The 22094-nt window shown below is 41.4% G+C and overlaps 1 protein-coding gene across 1 annotated transcript in view; it reads left to right on the top strand.

Annotated features, from left to right (window-relative positions):
- Positions 1–22094, top strand: part of ANO4 (anoctamin 4) — a 429862-nt gene that overhangs the window by 16629 nt on the left and 391139 nt on the right. Inside the window, exon 3 of the mRNA XM_036759990.1 lies at positions 5970–6224. Coding sequence (XP_036615885.1) covers positions 5970–6224 — 255 coding nt within the window. The remainder of the gene's footprint in view (positions 1–5969; positions 6225–22094) is intronic.

Here is a 22094-nt window from a genome sequence, read left to right as displayed (position 1 = left end):
GGTTATTGCAATAACAATAGTCCCTGCCTTCCAGGAGACCTTGTAGACTCACTCTGGGTATGACCTGTAGACACCATAAAACAAATGAGAAAATCATCAAGTGCATAGGAGAAGTCATATCAAGCAGCCTGAGGGATTCCAGGATGGAACGATTCTTTCTTTTGGGGAAAGGCTTCATGGAGGGGAAGGCTGTACGTGAACTGGGCTTTGAAGGAAATAAAAGGTTTTCAGCAGGCAAAGATGTGGAGACAGGTCCATTCCAGGTATAGGGAATAGTGTGTGCAAATGTCTGGAGGTGGGAGAGGTCAGGACTGAAATGGGAAACAGTGAGTAGTCAAGTACCTGAAAGACCTTTGTGTGAAACCAGGTTGAAACCAGGTTGTAGAGGCCCTTGGATGCAGTATTTTACCTTGTAAGTAATAGGGAGACCCTGGAAGTTTTTGAGGGAGGGAGAGAGAGAGAGAGAGAGAGAGAGAGAGAGAGAGAGAGAGAGAGAGAGAGAGAGAGAGAGTGTGTGTGTGTGTGTGTGTGTGTGTGTGTGAGAGAGAGAGAGAGAGAGAGGGAGAGGGAGAGGGAGAGGGAGAGGGAGAGAGGAGAGGGAGAGGGAGAGGGAGACGGAGAGGGAGACGGAGAGGGATAATCAGATATACCTTAGGAAGGTTGCTCTGGCAACTGGTTGAATCTTGCTCCTAAGTAAGTAATTTTTGAGAAAAGCTTGCCCTGAATTTGCAGTCAGAGAATCTGAGTCCTAATCTTACCTCTCTTAGCATCTGGAGTCAGAAGGGAACTCAGAGACCATCATGTCCAACCCTCATTTTGCAGGTCAACAAACTGAGCCTCTCAGAAGAGAAATGAATCACTCAGTAAGTTCACACAATTACCAAGTGTTGGAAGTAGGATTCAAACCCAGGTCTCCTGAATCTAATATCAGTGCTCTTGCCTCTATGGGGACTGCCAACTTGGAGAGTCAGAGTAGCCAAAATGTCCAGGGATCAGTGATAGAACCCCCTGATTGAGTTCAGGTCACTCAGGGCACCCCTTGTCCTTCCTTCCAGGGAACAGCCTCCAAGTTCTTCATGTTCCTGGACCTGCCTCTGATGTCATTTATCTATAGAGATTCTGATGGACCAAAACCAATTCATTTCTATCCAGCACCATGGGTAAAATGAATTCCATGGAGGGCAATAAATTGATATTCTTTCAAATGGTTCATTTTGTTTTAATATTACGTGATTTGAAAATATTTGTTAGTATTTTCAATTCCGGTGGCAAACTAGGTGGTGATTTCAGAAAATAATAAAAAGCCTCCTTAGTTTTCTAGACCATGCATCTATGCCAACCCAACAGAACTCATAAATCGGCTAAAAATTTGCCTCTAAAAGGAAACAAAGCAAAACAACCTTAAATTCCTGGCAAGCTACAGGCTTCCTCAGGGACTATTAAACCTAATGGCTTCAGGCTATTTTCTTGTTGTACTACAATGTCTCCAGCTGGTGTTGGAAATATGAAGGGGGAACAAGGAAACTGACATTTGTGAGAGGTGCAAAAAAAGAACAAATATGTTGCTGTTATAAGCTTTCATTTATATGATACTTTAAGGTTTCAAAAAGCACTTTCTCTACAGAAACTCTGTGAAGTAGGTAGGATAAGGATAAGGACTGGACCTTTCCCTACTGATATATGGGGCTCCCAAGTGAGAAAATTCCTTTTATCAGTGTAGATTGGCACCTGATCTTCAATTTACAGTTTTAAAGAAATACCTAAAGCATTGAGAAGGTAAGTGATTTGCCCCGAGTCATGAAATTAGTAAACTTTGGAGGTGAGTTTGGAACCATGGAGAGCTGCCTCCAAATCCAGTGTTCTTTCACCTCTTTGGAGAGGTGTGGGGAAAGGGAAGAAAATAAGTGATTATACGATGCCTACTGTGTGCTGGCTACTGTGCTATGCCCTTTACAAAAATTCCCTTTTGATCCTTACAACAACCTTTTGAGGGTTAACCCTAATTCCAAGGTGCTATTTTACAGTTGAAGAAGATTAGACAAAGAGAGGTTAAGGGATTTGCTCAAGATCACACAGCCAGTGTCTGAGGCTGAATTTCAACAAAAGTCTTCTTGACTTCAGGCCCAGTAGTCTGATCACTGAGCCACCCAGCTGCCTAAGTAACCTCTTTAATCCTTCTCCTAGAAGATTTTAAAAATGCAAACAAATAATTCTTTAATAATAATTTTGGATTCTGAATTTGGAAATGTTTAATAAAAGAAGAGTAACATCTCAACTAATTAGGACCTTCATGTAACTGGATTTATGTGTCCAAATTTGTACCATATGCAGTAAAGATGCAAGATGGCTAATCTTAGTAATAGTGGTATATGTCAGAAAATTGGTTTTTAAAAATATCCATGCTATCAGTAAACATTCCATTCAAGAAGGAATCAAATATGAAATTGTCTGCTGGGCATTTCAAACCCTTCACCCCCTGGATGCTACTCCCCTGCCTTTCCAGTTCTCTGTTCCCCATGTCTGGAATGCTTTCCCTCCTCATCCCCTGCTCCCAGCTTCCTGTAAGTCCCAGCTAACCTCCCATCTTCTACTGGAAGCCTTTCCCAGCCTGTCTTAATTCTAGGGCCTTCCCTCTGTTAATTATTTCCTGTTCATCCTGTATAGAGCTTGTCTTTGCCTAGTTATCTCATTAGATTGCAAGCTTCTTGAGGGCAGGGACTGTCTCTTAGCTTTCTTTGTATCCCTAGTGCTTAGTGCAGAGCCTGGCAAATAGTAGGCGCTTACTAAATGTTTAGTGACTGACACCTCCTAAAGCAGAGACCTCCAGGTCTATAGATAAATATGTACATACGCTTATTCCCATTGTTATCAAGAATCTGTCTTCAGAATAATGGTGCTGGAGAAGTATTATTTTAATCATCAGAAATAATTTCATCTAATGGCTTATTGGGCTTGTTATAGTGGATTGAGAGCTATCCTCAAAAGGCAGGAAGACCTGAGGTCCAGTCTTGCTTCTGACATGTTCTGGCTTTGTGACCCTAGTCAAGTCATTGAACCTTTCTATGCTCCAGGTGACCCTTTAAGATGCCATTGTTATTGTTCGGTTGTTTTCAGTTGTGTCTGACTCTTCATGGCCTTGTTTGCGTTTTCATGGCAGAGATACTGGAGTGCTTTGCCGTTTTTTCCTCCAGCTCATTTTACAAATGAGGAAACAGAGGCAAACAGTGGAGTGACTTGCCCAGGATCACATAGCTAGTAAGTGTCTGAGACCAGATTTGAATTCAGGAAAATGAGTCTCCCTGACTTCAGGCCTGGCGCTTTATCCACTGTTGCCACCTAGCTGCCTTCCCTAAGAGGAGACATTGCAGAGAAGGTGTCATCCTGTGTTGATAGAGGCAGTTTCAGCATCCAGGAGTTCCCGATATAAATGAAATTATAGGTCTACCCTCTATCCCTGTTATATGGGCTCACTGGGAGAGGGACTTCACAGGACAATACTGCAACCTCCTTATTTTTTACAAATGAGAAAACTGAGGCTTGGGAAGAAAATGACACAAGTACTAAGTTCCAGAGCCAGGATTTGAACCTGTCATCTTGGTTCCACACAAAATCCAGGATGCTCTATCAATTGTACTTCACTCTAGCCATCATATCCACCATATTTTTCTTAGCTTAGGCATAATTTTGAATGGGTTGAAATCCAAGGTACATTTCTGCTTCTGTTCAATTTGGCAGATGGCTATTTAGCATCTACTGGGTACAGAGCACTGGATGAGTTACTAAGTTTAGAGATAACACAGTCCCTGCCCTCATAGAACTTACAGTCTAGTAGGAGAATGCTGCACGTGTACAAATAACAAATATTTGAAATAATATCTGGCCGGTACATTGATGAGGTATAAGAACAAGTGCTTTGGGAAGTCTGAGAATGAGAAGAGAGGATGGAGCAAACATCCTGGAGGAGATGACCTTTGACAGTCCAGAATGGGGTGGGAGCAGAAAGAGCATTCCAGAAGTAAAAACAGCAGGAACAAAGGCACATTGGTGATGAAGTGAGAGGAGTTGAGAGTCAGTCAGTAGTTGAGTTTGGTTCTATAGCTGAGTACAAGGAGATTGAGAGCAGAAAACCCAATATGTGTGAGCATTTAGATTCCCCATCTGTAAAATGGTAACACCAAGATCACAAGATTGGTGGGAGGATCAAATGAGTCAATACAAATAAAGTGCTTTGTAAATCTTAAAGCACTATATAAATTCTATCATTATTATTGTTATTACAATTATTTGCACATTTGAGATAGGTGGGGCTTTATTGTAAAATGCCATTCTCTATTAGGGAGTTCACTTCACCACTCTTGGTTTCAAATTTCTTAATTATAAAACAAGGAGGTGGGGAGGGGATGACTAGATCAGATGGCTCCAGAGGTTCCTTCCAGCTCTTAATCTATGAGCCAGAAAGGTCTCCAGAATTTCATCTATTGGAGAGCAGGTCCTGTTTCCATATGCCTTAAGCCCATAATCCTACCTCTGAATGCCTCATTCTCCGCATATGACCTCTCTTCCTTCTTTACTGACATTAGAGCCATCCAGTCACATAAATCCAACTGCATGGATGACTTTGCAATAATCTTTTTCCTAAGTTCCATTTGGATAGGACCCCACACATATACCACTAAGCATGTCTAAAGCAGAAGCCACGGTCTTCCTGACACGGACTTTCTACTCGGACTTCCCCATTCTTGTGAATTGTGCCATCTTCCTGGCTGGCAAGAAGATAATATTGAAAGCATCCTCAACTCTTCTCTTGCTTTTGGGTTGTATTGACTTCTTCTTTACAAAGTTTCATAACTCTTTCCTTTCTTTTCTATTGCAATTGCCACCAGTCTAATTCTGGTTCTTTTTCTTTGCCCAATGGCTAGGCTATTGTGATAATCTCTTAATTGCCATCTCTACCCCTAGCCTTATCCTTTCACAACACGCCTTGATATAAAAAAAAAACAAACCTCAATGGTTCCAACTATCTAAAGAGTAAAGTCCAAGCTCCTTAATCTTATGTTCAAGGCTCATAACAACTTGGCAACACAATACTGTGGAGGGTGCATTGAATTTGGAGTCACAGGTCATAAGGTCAAATCCCGGCTCTTATTACATGTATGACCTTGGGCAAGTCGCAAGCTCTCTGGACCTTGGTTTTCCCTTTTGCAAAATGACTGGATTGGACTACATGGTCTCTCAGGTAACTACCAGTTCTGGATTTGTGACCTGGATTAGAATCCTGGCCCTTCTGTGTGACCTTGGACCTTCATTATTTCTCTGAATTTCAGTTTTCTTATGTGCAAAATAGGGATAATTATACCTGTAGTGCCTGCCTTACAGGACTATCGAGAGGCTCATAAGAGATACTATGAAACATTAAAATGTTATACAGAGATCAGTTTATCAACATAATTATTTGAGAGGGGAGTGTGATCTGTAATTTTATAGGTTGAGGGAACTCCCAATAAAAAGCTTCCTCTACCAGTGCAGGTTAGTACCTTCTAGTCTAAGAGCATAGCTGAGGCAACGAGAAGTTAAGTCCAGGATGACACATCGTGTATGTATCTGAAGTGGGATTTGACCACAGGACTTCCTCCAAGGCCAGCTGTTGTGTTTCTGGATGATGATGTTGCTGTTGTCAGTGCCTTCATTTCTAAGATTTTAATTTACATGAGTTGTTGAATTCAAGTTGCTGTCCAGGTGCTGATCTGCATTACTAGTGGGAGTCTCCTAACTGGGGAGTTCCTTACACTGATTAAATCATTTGTCAGGACCAAAAATTATCCTTATCATTCCTCTAGGCATTTGGGACTGCCTCAAGGAGGCCTTTCTTTGAGTAACACCACTGCTAAAGGTTGTGTAAAATATATAAGGGAGCAGCATGTAATGTTGCCTGACTTACTTGTACTGACATAAGATATTTCTGTTGCCAGGTTATGATGTTGCTGGGCCAGTGGCTATTGGGTTGTCCCACTGGAAGAACCCATATGCTTGTCAAGGTGGACCTCCACTGTCATCCGATCTGCCTCTCTTCATCTCCAAAGATGCAGGCATTCCTGTGTATCACCGCTCTTTCACTCGAAAGACTGACTTAGCGACCCCTTTGTCTTGTCCAGCTTCACTGTCTATCACTCCAGTGCCTTCTTACAGCAGCAGCAGCCAAGAGACTCTTAGTCAAGATACAACAGGTAAGAACTTCTAGCTTCTTTGAGAGAGGGGTGACTCAGGGCTCTACTTGCCTTAGTCCCTGTCTGCATCACACTGAAACAGAAGTTGTACTTAAAATTCTGATTGTGTGATAGCCAGATTACCAAAGAGCCAGCTGGTTTCCATGGGTTCCCACCAGGCTAAATTTGGAAGTAGTTGCTTATTGATTCAAATGCCTTTAGTCTCTAGTAAAAGATGGTGATGAAACATCCTCCCCTCTAAGCAGAGGTTGGGGAGTGTGGATGTGGAATATTATGTATGCTGTCAAATTTTGTTGGTATGTTGATTAGTCTTCCTACTTTTCTTCCCTCCCTCCTCCTCCCCCACCTTTCTCTCACTCCCCTTTTTATATAAGGGATGTCTTGCTGAATAGGGGAAGAAGGGGGAAAATAAATTTGGAAATAAAGATGTTTAGAAGTGGAAGACATCGATAAAAATGAAAAAAGTTAACAGTGCTGAATTCCATGAGAAATAACAGTTTTAAAAGCCACGAATGAGGGAAAAAAGAAGGCCCAATTCTTCAACCTTCATTCAGGTCTCTCATTAGATATTTGAAGATCTAGAACTGATCATTCAGTCTCCTTGTTCTCAAACTACTGTCCATTTTCTCCATGTGTGGTGCACCTTGCTCATAAGAGTTTGAGCCTAGTGCTATGAGTAAAGAGAGCAGGAGAAATGCTTAGAAGAGAATGATTTTTCACTGATTCCTTGGCGATCACCTTCAGCCAATTAAAGAAATACAGAAACACAAAAATGGTTGAGTCCATTTTGTCACTGCATGTAAGTTGCAAGGAGAAACAGTGTGGGATCATGTTGGGAGAGCTGGCTTCAGAGTAAGGAAGAACTATGTTCCATTCCTGCCTCAGATGTATCCTGGCTCTGGAATCATAAACATGGTTGTCTTTCATTGTTTACTTTTTATGTATATGTAGTCCTCCTCATTATAATGTTAGCTCACTGAAGGCAGGGACTATTTTTGCTTTTTCTTACCATGGTGTCTGGCACACGGTAAGCATTTAATAAATACTCATTGATCATGGTACCTTGGAAAGAATTCTGATTCTTAAATCAAAAGACCTGGATTTAAATCCCCACTCTGATCTGCATTATATGTGTGACCTTGGGCAAGTCATTTCATCTTCCTGGGCCTCAGTTTCCTCATCTGTGAAATGAAGGAGTTGGACTACTTGACCACTGAGGTTCCCTTTAACTCTAAATCTGTGAGCCTCTTATTAATTACAAAGGAGCTGATGACTAGCAGTAATGGAGAGATTTTTCACACTGACAGCCTTTCACAGGAATGGAATCACAGGTTTGGATTTTTTTATTTTTTGTTAAGAATGTAAGTTAGAGATGTGAATTATGTAGACTTTCCTCTGCCATTTCTTCTCCATATGGATAATGGTGCTATGAAAGCAGTAATATGACCAAGAAACTAAATCTTCTAATCTAGAAATCTCCCACACCTGGATTCTACTAGTCCCTTATTCATAAGAGTTCTCAAATGCTGCCACCTAGAGGTAAGATCTCTGCACTGCACAGGAAGTGGTTATGGTATAATATGAGGCTGGGTTTGATCAAGTCTCATATACTAAATTTTTGGAATTTTCCCTGAGAATCTTAATTGAAATTGGTGCCTCATCAGCATTGCACATGGGAAAGTGTTCCTCCTCCCTTTTTAATGATTATTGTTTTCTTCATAATGTGTGTAATTTGACATGCTGATTGGAAACCAGTAATCCAAGCTCTGGAAGTCATCTGGGCCTGCCACTGTAAAAGTAATGACTTCAGCTAAGAATTTCCTACTTTCTTTCATTTGACTTTTTAATAGAATTGTTTATTTTCAATGAACAAAAATCTATTTTCTCCAGCCCCTCGATTAAAAAAGAAAAGCAAAACCTTTGTAACACAAATGCAGTTAAGCAAAGCAAATTCCAAAGCTGACCCCATTTAATAAATATATTTCATTATGCATATTTACTCCATCACTTCTATGTCAATCTCTTCTGATTTTTAGAGAAAGCTGGGCTCTGTACACAGTGGCTTCAGATGGTGTCAAATTAAGGGGCAGTGTGCTCTCTCTGGCCAGGGAAAATGCGAGGCTACAGAGCAGCCTGAAGTGAAGCTTCCTGGGAGGTGACAACTGCCACATTACCATTTCATCATGTCTCTGTTACAATGGAGTATTTTTTTTTCTCCTGTAGATTACCATAATCAGAAGCAATCTGATTTCAGTATGCAGTGTCTATTTTTAACTGGCAGTTTTAAAAATACAAAATGCTCTTTGATTCCTGGGAGTCTTGTTGTTAGCTAAGAGATATTGAATTCCCCTCCAAGGCAATCATGTTGCTTTTTGGTAGATTCAGAGATGTAAAGGACTCTTAAATATGCTACTATACAGCAACTAATTTTCTTTTTAAAATTGTAAGTTGTGTGATTTGTCTATGTTTAAAACAGGCTCACAATTACATTAATAATATCTTGTAGTGATCACTTGATTTAAAAAAGTGTATATTTTGCAATATAGCATAATAGGGGTGGCTAAGTGCCACAGTGGGTAGAGTGCTGGGCCTGCAGTCAGGAAGACTCATCTTCCCAAGTTCAAATCCAGCCTCAGGCACTTCCTAGCTGTGTGACTCTGGACAAGTCACCTAACCCTGTTTACCTCAGTTTCCACATCTGTAAAATGAGTTGTAGAAGGAAATGGTAAACCACTCCAGTATCTTGGCCAAGAAAACCCCACATGGGGTCATGAAGAGTTGGACATGACTGAAACATGACCGAACAACAACAACATGTCATAGTAGATAAAGAACTGGGAAGACCTAGGCTCAAGTTCCCCCTGTGTGACCCTGGGCAAATGACTTAAGCTATCAGTGTCCTAGGCAACTGTCTAAGTCTGTGAGTTACAGAGAAAGTGTGTACCTGCATTAGGCAGCTGCTTCTTCTAGGAGGTTCCTATTTTGGTTAAATCACAGGTAGGATCCTTCTGTAGGCAATTAGATGTCACAGTGAATAGAGTTCTGGGCCTGGAGTCAGGAAGATCTGAGTTCAAAGTCGATCTCAGCCGCTTACTAGCTGTGTGACTCTGGGCAAGTCCCTTAACCTCTGTTTGCCTCAGTTGTGAGGGTCGAGTGAGTTAATAATTATGATTCACTTAGTCCCTGGCACGTAGTAATCAGTATATACATGTTAGCTACTATTATTAGCTATTAATATAACAAGAAGACAGTTGAGAATACATTATGGTACTAAGGAAGACCCACATTCCAATCCTGCTTCTGTCACTTATTAGCTGTGTGACTTTGGGTAAGTTATTTCACATGTCCTAAATTGGCTTAGTTGCTGTTTCTCATACGTATCTGTCCCCAGGACCTGAAACGTGCTCCCTCCCCACTCCTGCCTCTCATCTCCCCTGGCTTCTTTCCGGTCTAGGTTCACATACCATCTTTTCTGCAGGGGGCCTTTCCAAGTTCTTCCATGCCCTCTCCCCCACCCCTACAACTGGTACCTTCACTTTGAGATTATCCTCCTTTTGCAGTGTACAGATCTTATGGCTGTGGAGTTATTTATATATTGTCTCCTCCATTAGAATGTGAACCCTTTGAGGGCAGGGGCCATGTCTTTACCTTTCTTTGTATCCCTAGTGCTTAGCATAAACCCTGCTATATAATAAGCACTTAATCAATGGCTGTGAACTAACTGACCCTTTAGAATCTCAGGCAACTCTCTGAGACTTTAACTTAGGGATTTTTTTTTTGCTCAGCTTCTCTAGATGGAGTTCTCACACAGATGAACATGTAGGTGGTTGCTGGTGTATTATTTTTCCAGGGGTATTGGTTTTCTGTTCCTGACCAGAAATAGTCAATTGGCTCAGATATGTCACTGCAGCATCAGAAAATGTAGGAGCTGTCCAGCTGGAAAAACAAAAGCATCCTCTTTATTAACATCCAGTAAGTGGCTGTCCAGACTTCTCAAGAAGTTACCTTCTAGAATAGGCAGTTCATAACATTTTTAGGCTGGTCATTCCATTTTGGGGAGCTCTAATTGTTAGGATGCTTTTCCTTAATACTATCTAAATCTACAGCTTCTACTGTGTCCCCATTCTGCTCTCTGGGGCTATACAGAGCAAGTTGAATTTCTTTTATGTGTAAGAGACCTTTATACACTTGTACAAAGCTCTTGGTTTAACCCAGTAAATCTTATTGAGCCTAAACAGCCTCAAGTCTTTCACCCACTTCTTATATAGACTGATCTTTTCTCAAGATCCTGACTTCCCTTCTCCTGAAACACAATGGCTTTTAAAGAATCATGGGATAATAGATCTAGAGCTGGATGGGAATTTAGAGACTTATAAATCATCTAATCCCCTCATTTTACAGATGAGGAAACTGAAGTCAGTCTAGTCAATAAACATTTGTTAAGCACTGCGCTAAATGGCAGGGATACGAAGAAAAGCACAAGTCAATCTTCACTAACAACGAGGCTAATGGGGGAAATGGTATGTAAGCAACTCTGTGCAAACAAGCTATGTACAAGATAAGCTGGAAATAACCAATAGAAGGAAGGGTTAAGGGAAATTGGGAAAGGCTTTCTGAGGCTAGAGAAGTTTGGCTTCTTGATGTCCTCCTTGGAATATGGTACCCAGAACTGAACACAGGATTAGAGCATCATTTTCTTCATGCTTCGCAATATTGTATGATAAATACATTATATTAATAAAATTTTATAATTTATTTCATCTTTTCCTCTTCCTCCTTTCCCTTGCTTCTCTTATTTCTCCTCCAGACAAAAAACACTGGCAAATTCTTGACATTACTGAAGATTGGCCACTCACTTGGAGCTCATGATCTTAGTTGCCTTAGGCACTGAGAAAGTGGGTGACTTGCCCATGATCACACAGCTTTTGAGCTATAGATATCTAGGGAGAGAAATGAGAACAATATGTGAACAGGATTATGAAGGGAGAACTGGAAGGGACCTTAGCAACCAGGGCTGCTTCTTAACTTGGGGTCTGTGGACTTTGAAAAAAAATAGGTTTCCTTTGTAATCTTTTGTATTTTATTTTATGTATTAAAATCATTATTCTGAGAAGAGATCCATAGGCCTTACCAGCCTGCCACAGGGAATCCATGACACAAAAATCATGAAGAGCCCCTGTTCTACTTCAGCACCCTCATTTTATAAATGAGGAAACTGAGGCAGATAAAGGTTAAGTAACCTACCCAGGGTGTTAGAGTAAGTGTTAGAGGGAGGACTTGAACCAAGTCTTTGTAATTACAGGTACAGTTCTCTGAGCTGTATGCCATATGTCATTATTTTCAGCATTCCTTATCCCATCATTCCATCTGCTGCTCGTTTGGGTTCCTTTTAGTGAGCCTACAGAGATTATGTCTCCAAATGTTTATTTGTTTATAAAAATGAGCGATTTATGTACCTTTGCGATAGTCTACAGAGCATTAAGCATGGAAGGATAGAATAACAGCTTGTCTCAGGATCATTTCTACCTGAACTGTATCAAACAAGATGAGAATAAGACAATAAAAATAAAAGTCATCCCAGGGACCACACATGATAGAAATAATAGCGATATGATTATTGTTATTAGCAGGATTATATGAATGTTTTTTTTACTTCCTGGACTACATTATGGGTCTGGAGATTAGAAAATGGATTAACAATAATGATGGTAGTCATAATAATAATAGCTAGTATTTAGATAAGGCCTTAAGGTTTACATAGTTCTTTATAGATTATCTCATTTGATTCTTAGACCAAGCAGTTGAGAGAGGTGTTACTGTTGTCTTCATTTTAGAGATAAGAAAATTGTGGCTGAGAGTGTGTAAGTGATTTGCCTAAGGTCATGCAGCTATTGGGCACCTGAGGAAGGATTTGAAATTAGGTCTTCCTTACTCCAAGTCTAGTGATCCATCCTCTGCACTACCAAGACCCCTTTCCCCCAATAAAGGATGAATACTTTATTTGGTTGAAAAGAGAAGTATGAACAGCATACATTGCTGCCCACCATTCAGTGCAAATAATATCCCAGGGTTCTAGCTTCTGTCTCTGAGGCTGAGTCTGGATGATCATGTGTATCTTGTCATGTAATTCATGATGGTATTTATTGACCTTTTTAGTTAAGATCACTGGCCTTGCCAGCATTCGGAATCATAATGTGCTGCAGCCTGAAAATAAACTCTTGGCTATCATTAGTTTGCCTTGGATGAAATGAGACACCTTGGATCTGTTTCTCCTCCACCCATCTTCTGTCTGCCATACAGATTTTGCCTTTTCCCAGTAGAATGTGACTAGATACCACCAGGGCCAATGCTAAAGAAAAGCCATGAGTTTTACATGTCAGGGAGAAGGCACACTGAATGTGGGCATTGTAACCTGAGCCCCTGAGGGAACAATTGGATGCTGGGTAATCTGACCCCCAGTAGAGTGGTGGATTGTTCTGCCAGAAAGAACACAGGATTCCCTTGTGGCTGTGCCTCTCATTTTCATTCTTTATCTGCTGTCCATTCTGGCATCAAGCAGCTGGCCTAAAAAACTTTCTCTGGGAGGGTACTGGGGCTTCTTGAGGTATCATTAATGGGACATGAGTCACATTATACAAGGGAAAAGGGAGAATTAGGGGGGAAAAGAAACACAAACTTTAGGGGTTCTCTCTGTCTCTCAATCTCTTTTTGTTTCTCTCTTTGTCTATTTCTTCTCTCCCTCTCTCCCTCCCTTTTTTCTTCTCTTTTCCCTTCCCTTCCTGCCTCTCTGTAACTTCTATCATTGCTCCTGGGGCCAAGGAGAACAAATCTACTCCCTCTTCCACATGACAGACCTTCAAATACTTGATATAGTGTGTCCTCCTAAATCTTCTCTAGCTTAACCATATCCATTTCCTTCAACCACTTCTTATGTGGCATGATCTCAGGGCTCTAGATCTATGATCTCATGACCCTTGGACCTAAGCAGGGACTGAATTCAGATGATCACAGAATGGCTAAGTTGAGGTGGGATCTCTCAGGCCATCTTGTCTAATTCATATACTGTATACCAGAATAAGATTCCCCCACCCCTGCCTCATGCCTGATTAGTGGTCATCTAACTGGTGCATGTATACACACATATGTGTGACAGCATGCCATAGGAGAAGGCCAAGTCCAAAGACAGGAAGACCTGGGCTGAAGTCCTGCCTCTACCTAATATTGACTGTGTGACCTTGGGCAAGTCTTGTAACCTCTCAGTGGCCTAGAGCAGCCATGTCAGACTTGAATAGAAATGGGGGCCACTAAATTGTACATAAGGATCCCTGTCAGTTGCATATCAACTTAGAAATATATTATAAACATTTTTATTACTACCCCAACACATTAAGATCCAATAGGAACTGCATTTTAATCTGGTTCAGGTCTCGCTGGGGAGTGTTGAGAACCCTGCCCTCTAGCCCAAAAGTGTTCTCTAACATTCTCAGTAGCAGAGAAGGTGCCAGCGTGTACTGGCAGAGGGCAGTCCTCTCTTGGAGTTCCCTATCATAGGTCTGGTCATATGTTAGAATTCTTCTTTTTAGCATGTAATGATAACAATTATGTTTATAAGAAGTGGAGTGTGAAAAGCATGCTTCCAGGTTCTTGCCTGCTTGCTGTTCCCCCATGTCTGCAACACTTTCCCTTCTTCCCTCCACCTCTGAAAGTGTCCTAGCTGCCCTCGAGGCTCAGCTGAAGCACTGCCTCCTTTGAGATGGTAGTCTCCCCTCTAGCAATAATATGGTGTTTATTTCATATATGTTTTGTATATATTCTGCTTTTCTGTGAACATTCTATGTCATATAAGCTCCTCAAGGGACTGGTCCACTCTTGTCTTTGTGTTGCTAAAATGGAACACAGCACCTGGCATGTAGGATACTTAATAAATGTCTCTTAATGGATTAATTGACTGGGGACCATAAAGGGGATTTTGATCACTTTGAATGTGAAATGGTGGTGGGACATTCTGATGGAGATATCCTAAAAGTGAGAGGGAGGGGCTGGAAATGCTATGAGAGAAGCCAGAGCTGGAGATCAAAATACTAAAGTCCTATGCCTAGGGCTAGCAGCTGAAGATGTGGGGAAGAATGAGGTTTCCAAGGGGGAGAGAGAGAAGAAAGGATGGCCAAGGATTGACCCTTAACAAACACTCACTTGAATTGTTCCAGATAAAGAGGCAGAGGATTGACTAGAGGTAGGCGGAGATCCAAGATCAATCTGCTGCCATTCACATCTACTCTGCAATATCTATGAGTCTGAAAACAAAGGGAGTAATCGATATTGTCTGTCAGCTGTGTTCAAAATGGTAGAGAAGTGGCGGAGGATGGGCGCTGAGAAGATACCGTCTCATATGGGGATGGATGCATTTATTGATGATCCACAGGCAATGCTCTCAGACTGCAAATTGCAGTGAGGGGTCCAACCTGCCTTGACAAGAGGAGACTTTCTCACCTGGAAGTTTCCTTCACTGATGAACTCTCAGGTTCAGTCCCTTTTCCTTGGATGATGCCTTAGGTCTCTTTCACTTCTAAATTTATGCTCCTATGAATCCCAAAGTGTGTTCATTGATTCATACATAGATTCATTCAATAAACATTTTTCATCATTTCCAATGTGCAGTGTGCATGATACACTGAACTCAACAAGTCACATACAAAGAAATATAAAAGCTCAAATCTCCCTAATCCTAAACAACAAACAAAGCTCCACACTTTTCCTGATGCTTCTACTTCTAACCAGTGGTATCCTCTCCTTCTGCTTTCCTTGCATTGATAAATTTGCTTTAAAACCATCTAAATCCAATGCTTCCTCTTCACCACCTCAGTCCTTGGCAGTATGGCAGAGCCTTCTCCTTACCCTAGGGAAATGGTTTCAAAAATTCAAAAAGTGAAGGCGTTTGAAACTCAGAAAGCATTTTCCCCATTGAAGATAGTTGAAGTCAGTCAGTAAGCATTTATTGTGTGCCAGATACTGTGCTATGCACTGGAGAGACAATGGAAAAGCAAAAATAATGCTATGAAGGGTTGTTAAGACACCTGGTCAGTTCACAAAAGAATGTGTGACACATATAACTAGGTAACTACAGAACCTAATCAGCCTTTATCATATCATTTACGCAGAAAAATGCATTTTGAGTTTGAGAAGAATAGTAATGCATCCCTCCTATTACAAAACAAAAAGCCTCAATGACAAGAACCCCAGCCCTGGCCAACCTGCTCATAATGGTCACTACAGGCAAATCGTTCATTTCTAGTTCCATATGTACTTTCTTCCATGACTCAGTAATGGCATATGAGATGTTCTCTGTCTCTCTCTTTCTCCCTCTCTCTCTACCCCCTTCTCTTTCTGTCTTTCTCTCTCTCTCTGTCTCTCTCTTCTCTCTCTCACTCTCTCCCCCCTCCCTCTCTTTCTCTCTCCCCTTCCTCTGTCTCTGTCTCTACCCCCTTCCCTTTCTGTCTTTCTCTGTCTCTCTCTGTCTCTTTCTCTGTGTCTCTCCCTCTCTCCTCTCTCTCCCTCTCTCCCCCTCCTCTCTCTCTCTCTCTCTCTCTCTCTCTCTCTCTCTCTCTCTGATAGGTAGAGAAGGAAGTGCTGCAGTGGAAAGAGTCAAGGGACCTGGGCTCTGATCTGGGCATTGCCATTTACTAGCTATGCCACCTTGGACAGATCACTTTGTATTGTCTCAGTTTTCCCATCTGTAAAAGGGGAGGCTAGACTAGATGACCTCCAGAGACCAGAGGTGACAGTCAGCATGGTGATGGGACAACAGACCATCCCTCTAAGGACCAGTCCAATGACCTGGGGATGGTGACCTGGAGAAGAACTGACTGGGTGATGGAGACATGTTAGCTGTCTTCAAGATGAAAGGCTGGAATGTGGAAGAGGGAGCAGACTTGCTCTTCTGGGGCCCAGAAGGGCAGGTCTAGCAGCAATGAATAGAAGTTGCTGAGATTTATTTTGGTTCTTGCAAGGAAAAACTTCCTAACGATTATCATGATCTACTTTAAAGCTAGAAGGAACCTTATAGGATATCTAGACCAACCCATTTCTTTTATAGGTAAGTGCACTGAGGTTCTGAGAGGTTAAGTCACACAGGCAGAAGTAGCAGACCCAGGAATTGACTCCATGTCTTCTACCTCTAAACACAGTGACGTTTTTCATCGTGTCCCTCTGCCTCCCAAACCGGGGAAGAGGTTGTCTTGGGTGGTTGTGGGCTTCCATTCTGTCTTTTGCTGGAAAGATGACTCATTTGGAATGATATAGTCCAGGTTTCTTTCTAGGGTTGACTTAGACTAGATGCCATCCAAAGATCCTTCCAACTCAGAGACCCTCTAGTTCTGTCCCTTTTGACTCAAAATCCTCTGATGCTGATCTGTAGATATTATTTTTTAATTACTGCTGCTCAGGGAGAAATCGCTCCTCTAACCAAAGAGAGGATTTTAGTAGGCATAGATAGAAAAATAATTATTTTGGGAGTGCAGGGAAAATTGGAATGTGAAGTCAGATCTGCAACAAAAGCAGAGCATTTACTTCATCCATTTGCCAGAAGGGGGAGCTATTTCTTAACTTGTAGGTATATAGCAATAAAGCCCTTACGGATACTTTGTCTCTAAAATCTCAATGAGACCTTGCAAGACTCAGGTCATCAATATTACACTCCTCAAGTACTTTACAGTTGGCAAAATGTTTTACCATCATGGGTACCAGCTCTCATCCAAATCACCTTCATAAGAAAAACCTGAAGCAGGACACGGTCATGCTGATGGAGAATAGGGAAAGAAGGATGGGGGCGGGAGAAGGGCAACTTAGAATGCAAAGCCATGGGTCTTCAGCAAAAGGTCAAAAATGATAGTGCCTGCATAGGCTTGAGCCCGTGCCCCCAAGGAGCCCACTTGTACCCAGGAAATGTCCACATCAAAGGACATTTAAGGAAGTCACTGCAACTGCGGCCCCATGACATAATGCAAAGAATCCTGTATTTGAAGCCTAGGGGCACAAGTTCAAATCCTGGCTCTGCTTCCAACTACTTTGTGACCTTTGCTTAGCCCTCCAACCTCAGTTTCCTCACTTGTAAAAATGAAGGGTTTAGACTAGAAGGTCCCTAAAGCTCCTTCAAGCCTGAAATTCTATGTCACTATGAAACTTCTGCCATCAGTTGGATCTCAGACACCTAAAATATAAGTGGATGGGGGAGGTGGGGCATAAAAGAATTCTACTTTGAACAAACTACAGTAAAAAGACTGCTGACTTTGTAGACAGAAGAAGCCGTGTTTGATTTCTGATGCTTACCACCTGTGTAACTTTGGACAAAGTAATCAACATCCCTAAGTCTCCATTTGTTAAATGAGAGGGTTTTGTACTAGCTGGCCTCTGGGGTCCTATCTAGTTCTAGATATATGATCCTATATGAACTTTGTCAATAAATTAACAAGCAGCAAGTGACTACTTATTATTAGCTATGGCGATCAGATGGGAGAGTGATTTGGCACTTACTCTTTTTCCTTGGCCTAATTGATTTTCTCCCTCCCTCCTCTTTCCATCATTTTCTTGACTCTTCTAATTTGTCCTTGAATCCTGACCTTGATACACCTAGCAAATGTCATTGAATTGCTGCAGGCAAGGAAGGAGTAAGGTGTCTTCCAATTCAGTATACATTTATTAAACACCTGCTATGTACAAGGCACTTCCATCTTTAATCCTGCTGAGTGTGGGGTTGGTGCTGCACCAACTAGTCATGTGTGTGTGCATGTAAGCAAACATAGTATAGAAGCAGGAACCAGAGACCTGGAGTCCGGTTTGCCCATGACATTTACTCACTGTGTAAGCCAAGGCAAGTCCATGACCTCTGCTTCTGAGCTTCAGTTTTTTTACCTATAAAAAAGGGACAATAACACCTGGCCTATGTCATAGGGTTTTTAAGAGGCTCCTATGAGGTGATGTACATGAAGGGCTTTGAAAACCTTAGAGCCCTATGTAACTATTAGTAGCTATCAATATTATCTCCACTTTCTCCTCTTCCTTCTGTGAAATTCAAGTAGAAACAGTCCTGGGGCAAGTTGCTCTGCTGCTATTATTCTTTTATACTTACTTAAGGAAGGAGTGAGATCAGCATTAAACATCTGCTATCTCATTTGGTCCTCAGCCTTGGTCACATAGAGGTTAACTGACTGGCCCTGGGTTATGCAGTTAGTCTGAGGAGCATTTGAACTCAGATCTTTCCTCCTGACTCTAGACCAGTGTTCTATAAGGTTTAGTGAACTATCGTAGTGCTAGATAAAATGGCTGCTTTTAAAAATTGAATAAAATGTTCCAATGAGACAACACATATAGTTTTGAAAACCTTAAAGCTGTACATAAATGTTAGTCGTCAATATTATTATTAGGATGCAGTCTCATCTTCCTCCTGTTCAATGACACTTATTATTTCTGGTTAAATTTACATTAATCTGTTTTTATTTTTACATACATTTCCTGATGTATCCCAGAGATACATCCCTTCTAACAAGGAATGAAAGAGAGGGGAAAAGTTGGACAAAATCAACCAAGACATTGATTGAAAAAAATCTGACATTATTATTAGAATTAGTACTGTTATTGAGAGCCACATTGGGTAGACCTCCCTCCAGTGGCTAAATCATGGAATGACAAGAACAAGCATGGATGGGGTGTGATTTGTATTATTGGAGATGATTTTCGAATCAGTGAGATAACAGATGCCTTGAGATTTTTGAGAATATTTAGGGGCCATGTAGCATAATATATAGAGGGTCACCTTTGCATCAGAAAAACTTGGATTCAATTGCCCTCCCCTCTCCCCCATCCTAGCCATGTGTCATTGGACAAATCACTTCATTTCTCAGCTCCTCAGGAAACTCTCCAAGTCAGTGATACCTAGGAGCTGTCCATTTACTGATCTTTATCTGTGCTGAGAGTCCCTGAAAGGCGGTGGGGAGAGAAATAAAAAGTTCTCCATTCCCCTTCATTATCTGCCCCTTGTCCTCCCTCTTCTCTGTCTTTATCATTTGGAGAGTGACAGAGATAAGGTTTCTTGGAAGGCAAATCCCCGAGCCTTTAAGCATACATTTTGATTGACCAAGACCTATAATAAGGAACAAGGTTATTCTAGCCTATCACTCTTCCATCTTTTCCTAATTATTCCCTGGAGTTTGAGTGACACATTTGCCAGGTCCTTCGAGATTGATATCAGTTATATAAGTGTGTGTGTCAGGAGCTGAGGATGCTGAAAATGAGTATCTGTGGTTTCAGTCCAATGTCCATCATTTGTGAGCTGAGCCATCAGTGGGAGGGGAGCAGCTGCAGTCCCCTGCCATTTCTGGGGAGCGGCTGCTGCTGGCCAGTAAATTCTGATTTTGACTGATCCTTTGCCCACTAGGGGAAAAGAGAAGGATGATGGCTGAGACAGAGTTTGCAGTTTCTAAATTTAATCATGGTGGTTTGAGAATTTCAAACCATAATTTTAAATCGTTGAAGAGAACAAGTCTTGAAATGGAAACCTTTGTTCGGGACCATGTTTTTCTAGCAGCTACGTTTTGTCCAGTAATGACCACCAGCTGGAAATCATGGAATACTGTAAACTTAAATATAATTAAAATTAAAGTTGAAGGTCATTCAAAAGGTAATAAAAAGATGCAGGGTAGATGTGAGCAGGATGTAACATTATTACATTCAAGAAATCAAGGATCATAACTGTAGCACTAGTCTTGTTTTATAGAGGAGGAACCTGAGACTCACAGGGGGAAAGTGACTAGCCCAAGGTCACACAGGTAATAAGTGTAACAGAAGGAAGATTTGAACTCGGGTCCTTGACTCCAGAGCTAGGAACTGCAGATGATGCCTATTTATTGTTAGAAGGTGAAGTAGTCATATTGGTAAAGAATAAAAAAAGATGGATCTCTCCACTTTCTCTCCTCTGCCCCTGTTCTTCCTCTTCTCCTTAGCCTATCTTCCTCCTCTCCTTTTGCTCCATCTATCCCTACTTTTTCTTCTCCTATCCTCTTTCCTCCTTTCTCTAGCAGTCTCCCATTTCTCTGTTCCTCTCCTCATTATCTGCCTCCTTCTTCCTCTATAAAATGACATGTACAGCTTTTTTTTTGCAAACCTTAAAGTGTTATACAGGTGCCCACCAAAGTCTGAGGGCAGTTTTAAGCTATTAAAGCTTAATGGCATTTTTGTCTAATAATGCTCATCAGCTGGAAATCATGGAGCACCACAGTCACAAGGAATTCAAGTTGAAGGTCACCCAAAGGGTAACAGGAGTAGGCAGGGTCGATGTGAGCAGGTTGTACCATTCAGGAAATCATAGCATCATTGATTTAGGACCAGAAAGCCAGTAAAGCTTAAAACTGCACTAAGACTTTTGGGCCCCCTGTGTAAATGGTAGCTGTCATCATCATCATCATCATCATCATCATCTCCTTTCTTTTGACCCATATTTTTCATTTCATTCCTTCCTGACATGGGAGCTCACACATTATGCTTATTGCTCCTTCAATACTGTTAGACCATAGCAGTATTTGTTCAGGTTATTAAGCCCATTTTCTGGAACAAGGGGTTCTAGGAATCATCCTTAAACTAATCCCCCTTCCTTAATCCCTAACTTCCTGTTATCTAATTGTAATCATTCATTACAGTCCCCTCTTGATGACCTGTGTGATTGTTGGTAATTGGCTTCTCCTTGGTGAATCTCTTTAAAGTGTGACAGTCTTGTAATCTCCTGTATTCTTAAGTATTTATTTTTGGCATTTTGGGGGCATTCCCATTTGACAATACCAACTGATCAGCTCTATTGACTTCTTAGTTTCCTCCTGATTATCCCTCTGTGTTTCTGGCTGGAGAATCCCTTGAAGCTCCAACCCTCACACTCCTCTGGAGCTCCAGGGAAGAGTCAAGAAAGGACACATTTTGCAAGTGTTTGAACGAGTCTTTGAGTCCAGCTCCCTTATATTACAGAGGAGGAAACTGAATTCCAAAGAGGTTACCTGGAGGATCATAAATTTCTTGCTGGAAGAGGCCTAAGGAGTGATCAGCCTCCTCACTTTACAAGTAAAACAACTAAGGCCTGGAGAGTTGAAGTGATTTGCTCAGGTCACATAACTTGTAAATATTCGAGGTGGGATTTGAACCCAAGTGTCCTTGACTCCAGGTGTGGCACCCATCAACCTGTCAAGCTGTGGGTTGTTGGAAAGAAACTAAGAAGAGATTGGTTTGTGTTGGTAACTGGAAAACTCTGAGACATAATTACCAGTCAGAATGGTTTTTTTTTACTTGCAAAGTGAGCAAAAAGATGGACAGAGAAAGGTAATTTCTAAGCACAGATCCAGTCTGATTTTCAGCTAGGGCTTGTTTTTTACAGAAGAACAATACAACCAAAGAGAATGCTTCCTCTATTTTGATTGGCTACCTTAACAAGGTATTAGGAGTACATGAGAGCACAGAAAAACAGGCTCATACATGGAGAGAGAGAGACAGACTGACAGATAGAAAGAGCATTTACTATGTGCTTACTGTGTCCCTGGCACTGTACTAAGTGTGGGGGATGCAAAACAAATAGGAAAAAATAGTCCCTACTGACTGTGATGTTTAAAAAGTTCAAGAAACGTAATTTCTAGGTAATTTAATCATTTTATTTATAATGCCAGTATTTTTAGTAAAAGGTCAGTGACACTTGAATTCCAAAGATCCTCATGGTGGCTGGCTCATGGCTTATATGCCCTTGGAAGAAGGGTGTTCCTGAGGGTGGCAATCAATGCTGATTGGTAAACAATTAATGAGAGGTGGACTTTACAAAGAGAAGTGAGCTCACTCCAGTGAGGG

This window comes from Trichosurus vulpecula, chromosome 5 (genome assembly GCF_011100635.1).
Source record: "Trichosurus vulpecula isolate mTriVul1 chromosome 5, mTriVul1.pri, whole genome shotgun sequence".
Taxonomy (NCBI): Eukaryota; Metazoa; Chordata; class Mammalia; order Diprotodontia; family Phalangeridae; genus Trichosurus; species Trichosurus vulpecula.
The sequence above is the reverse complement of the archived record's forward strand: the minus strand, read 5'-3'. Positions and strand labels throughout refer to the sequence as shown.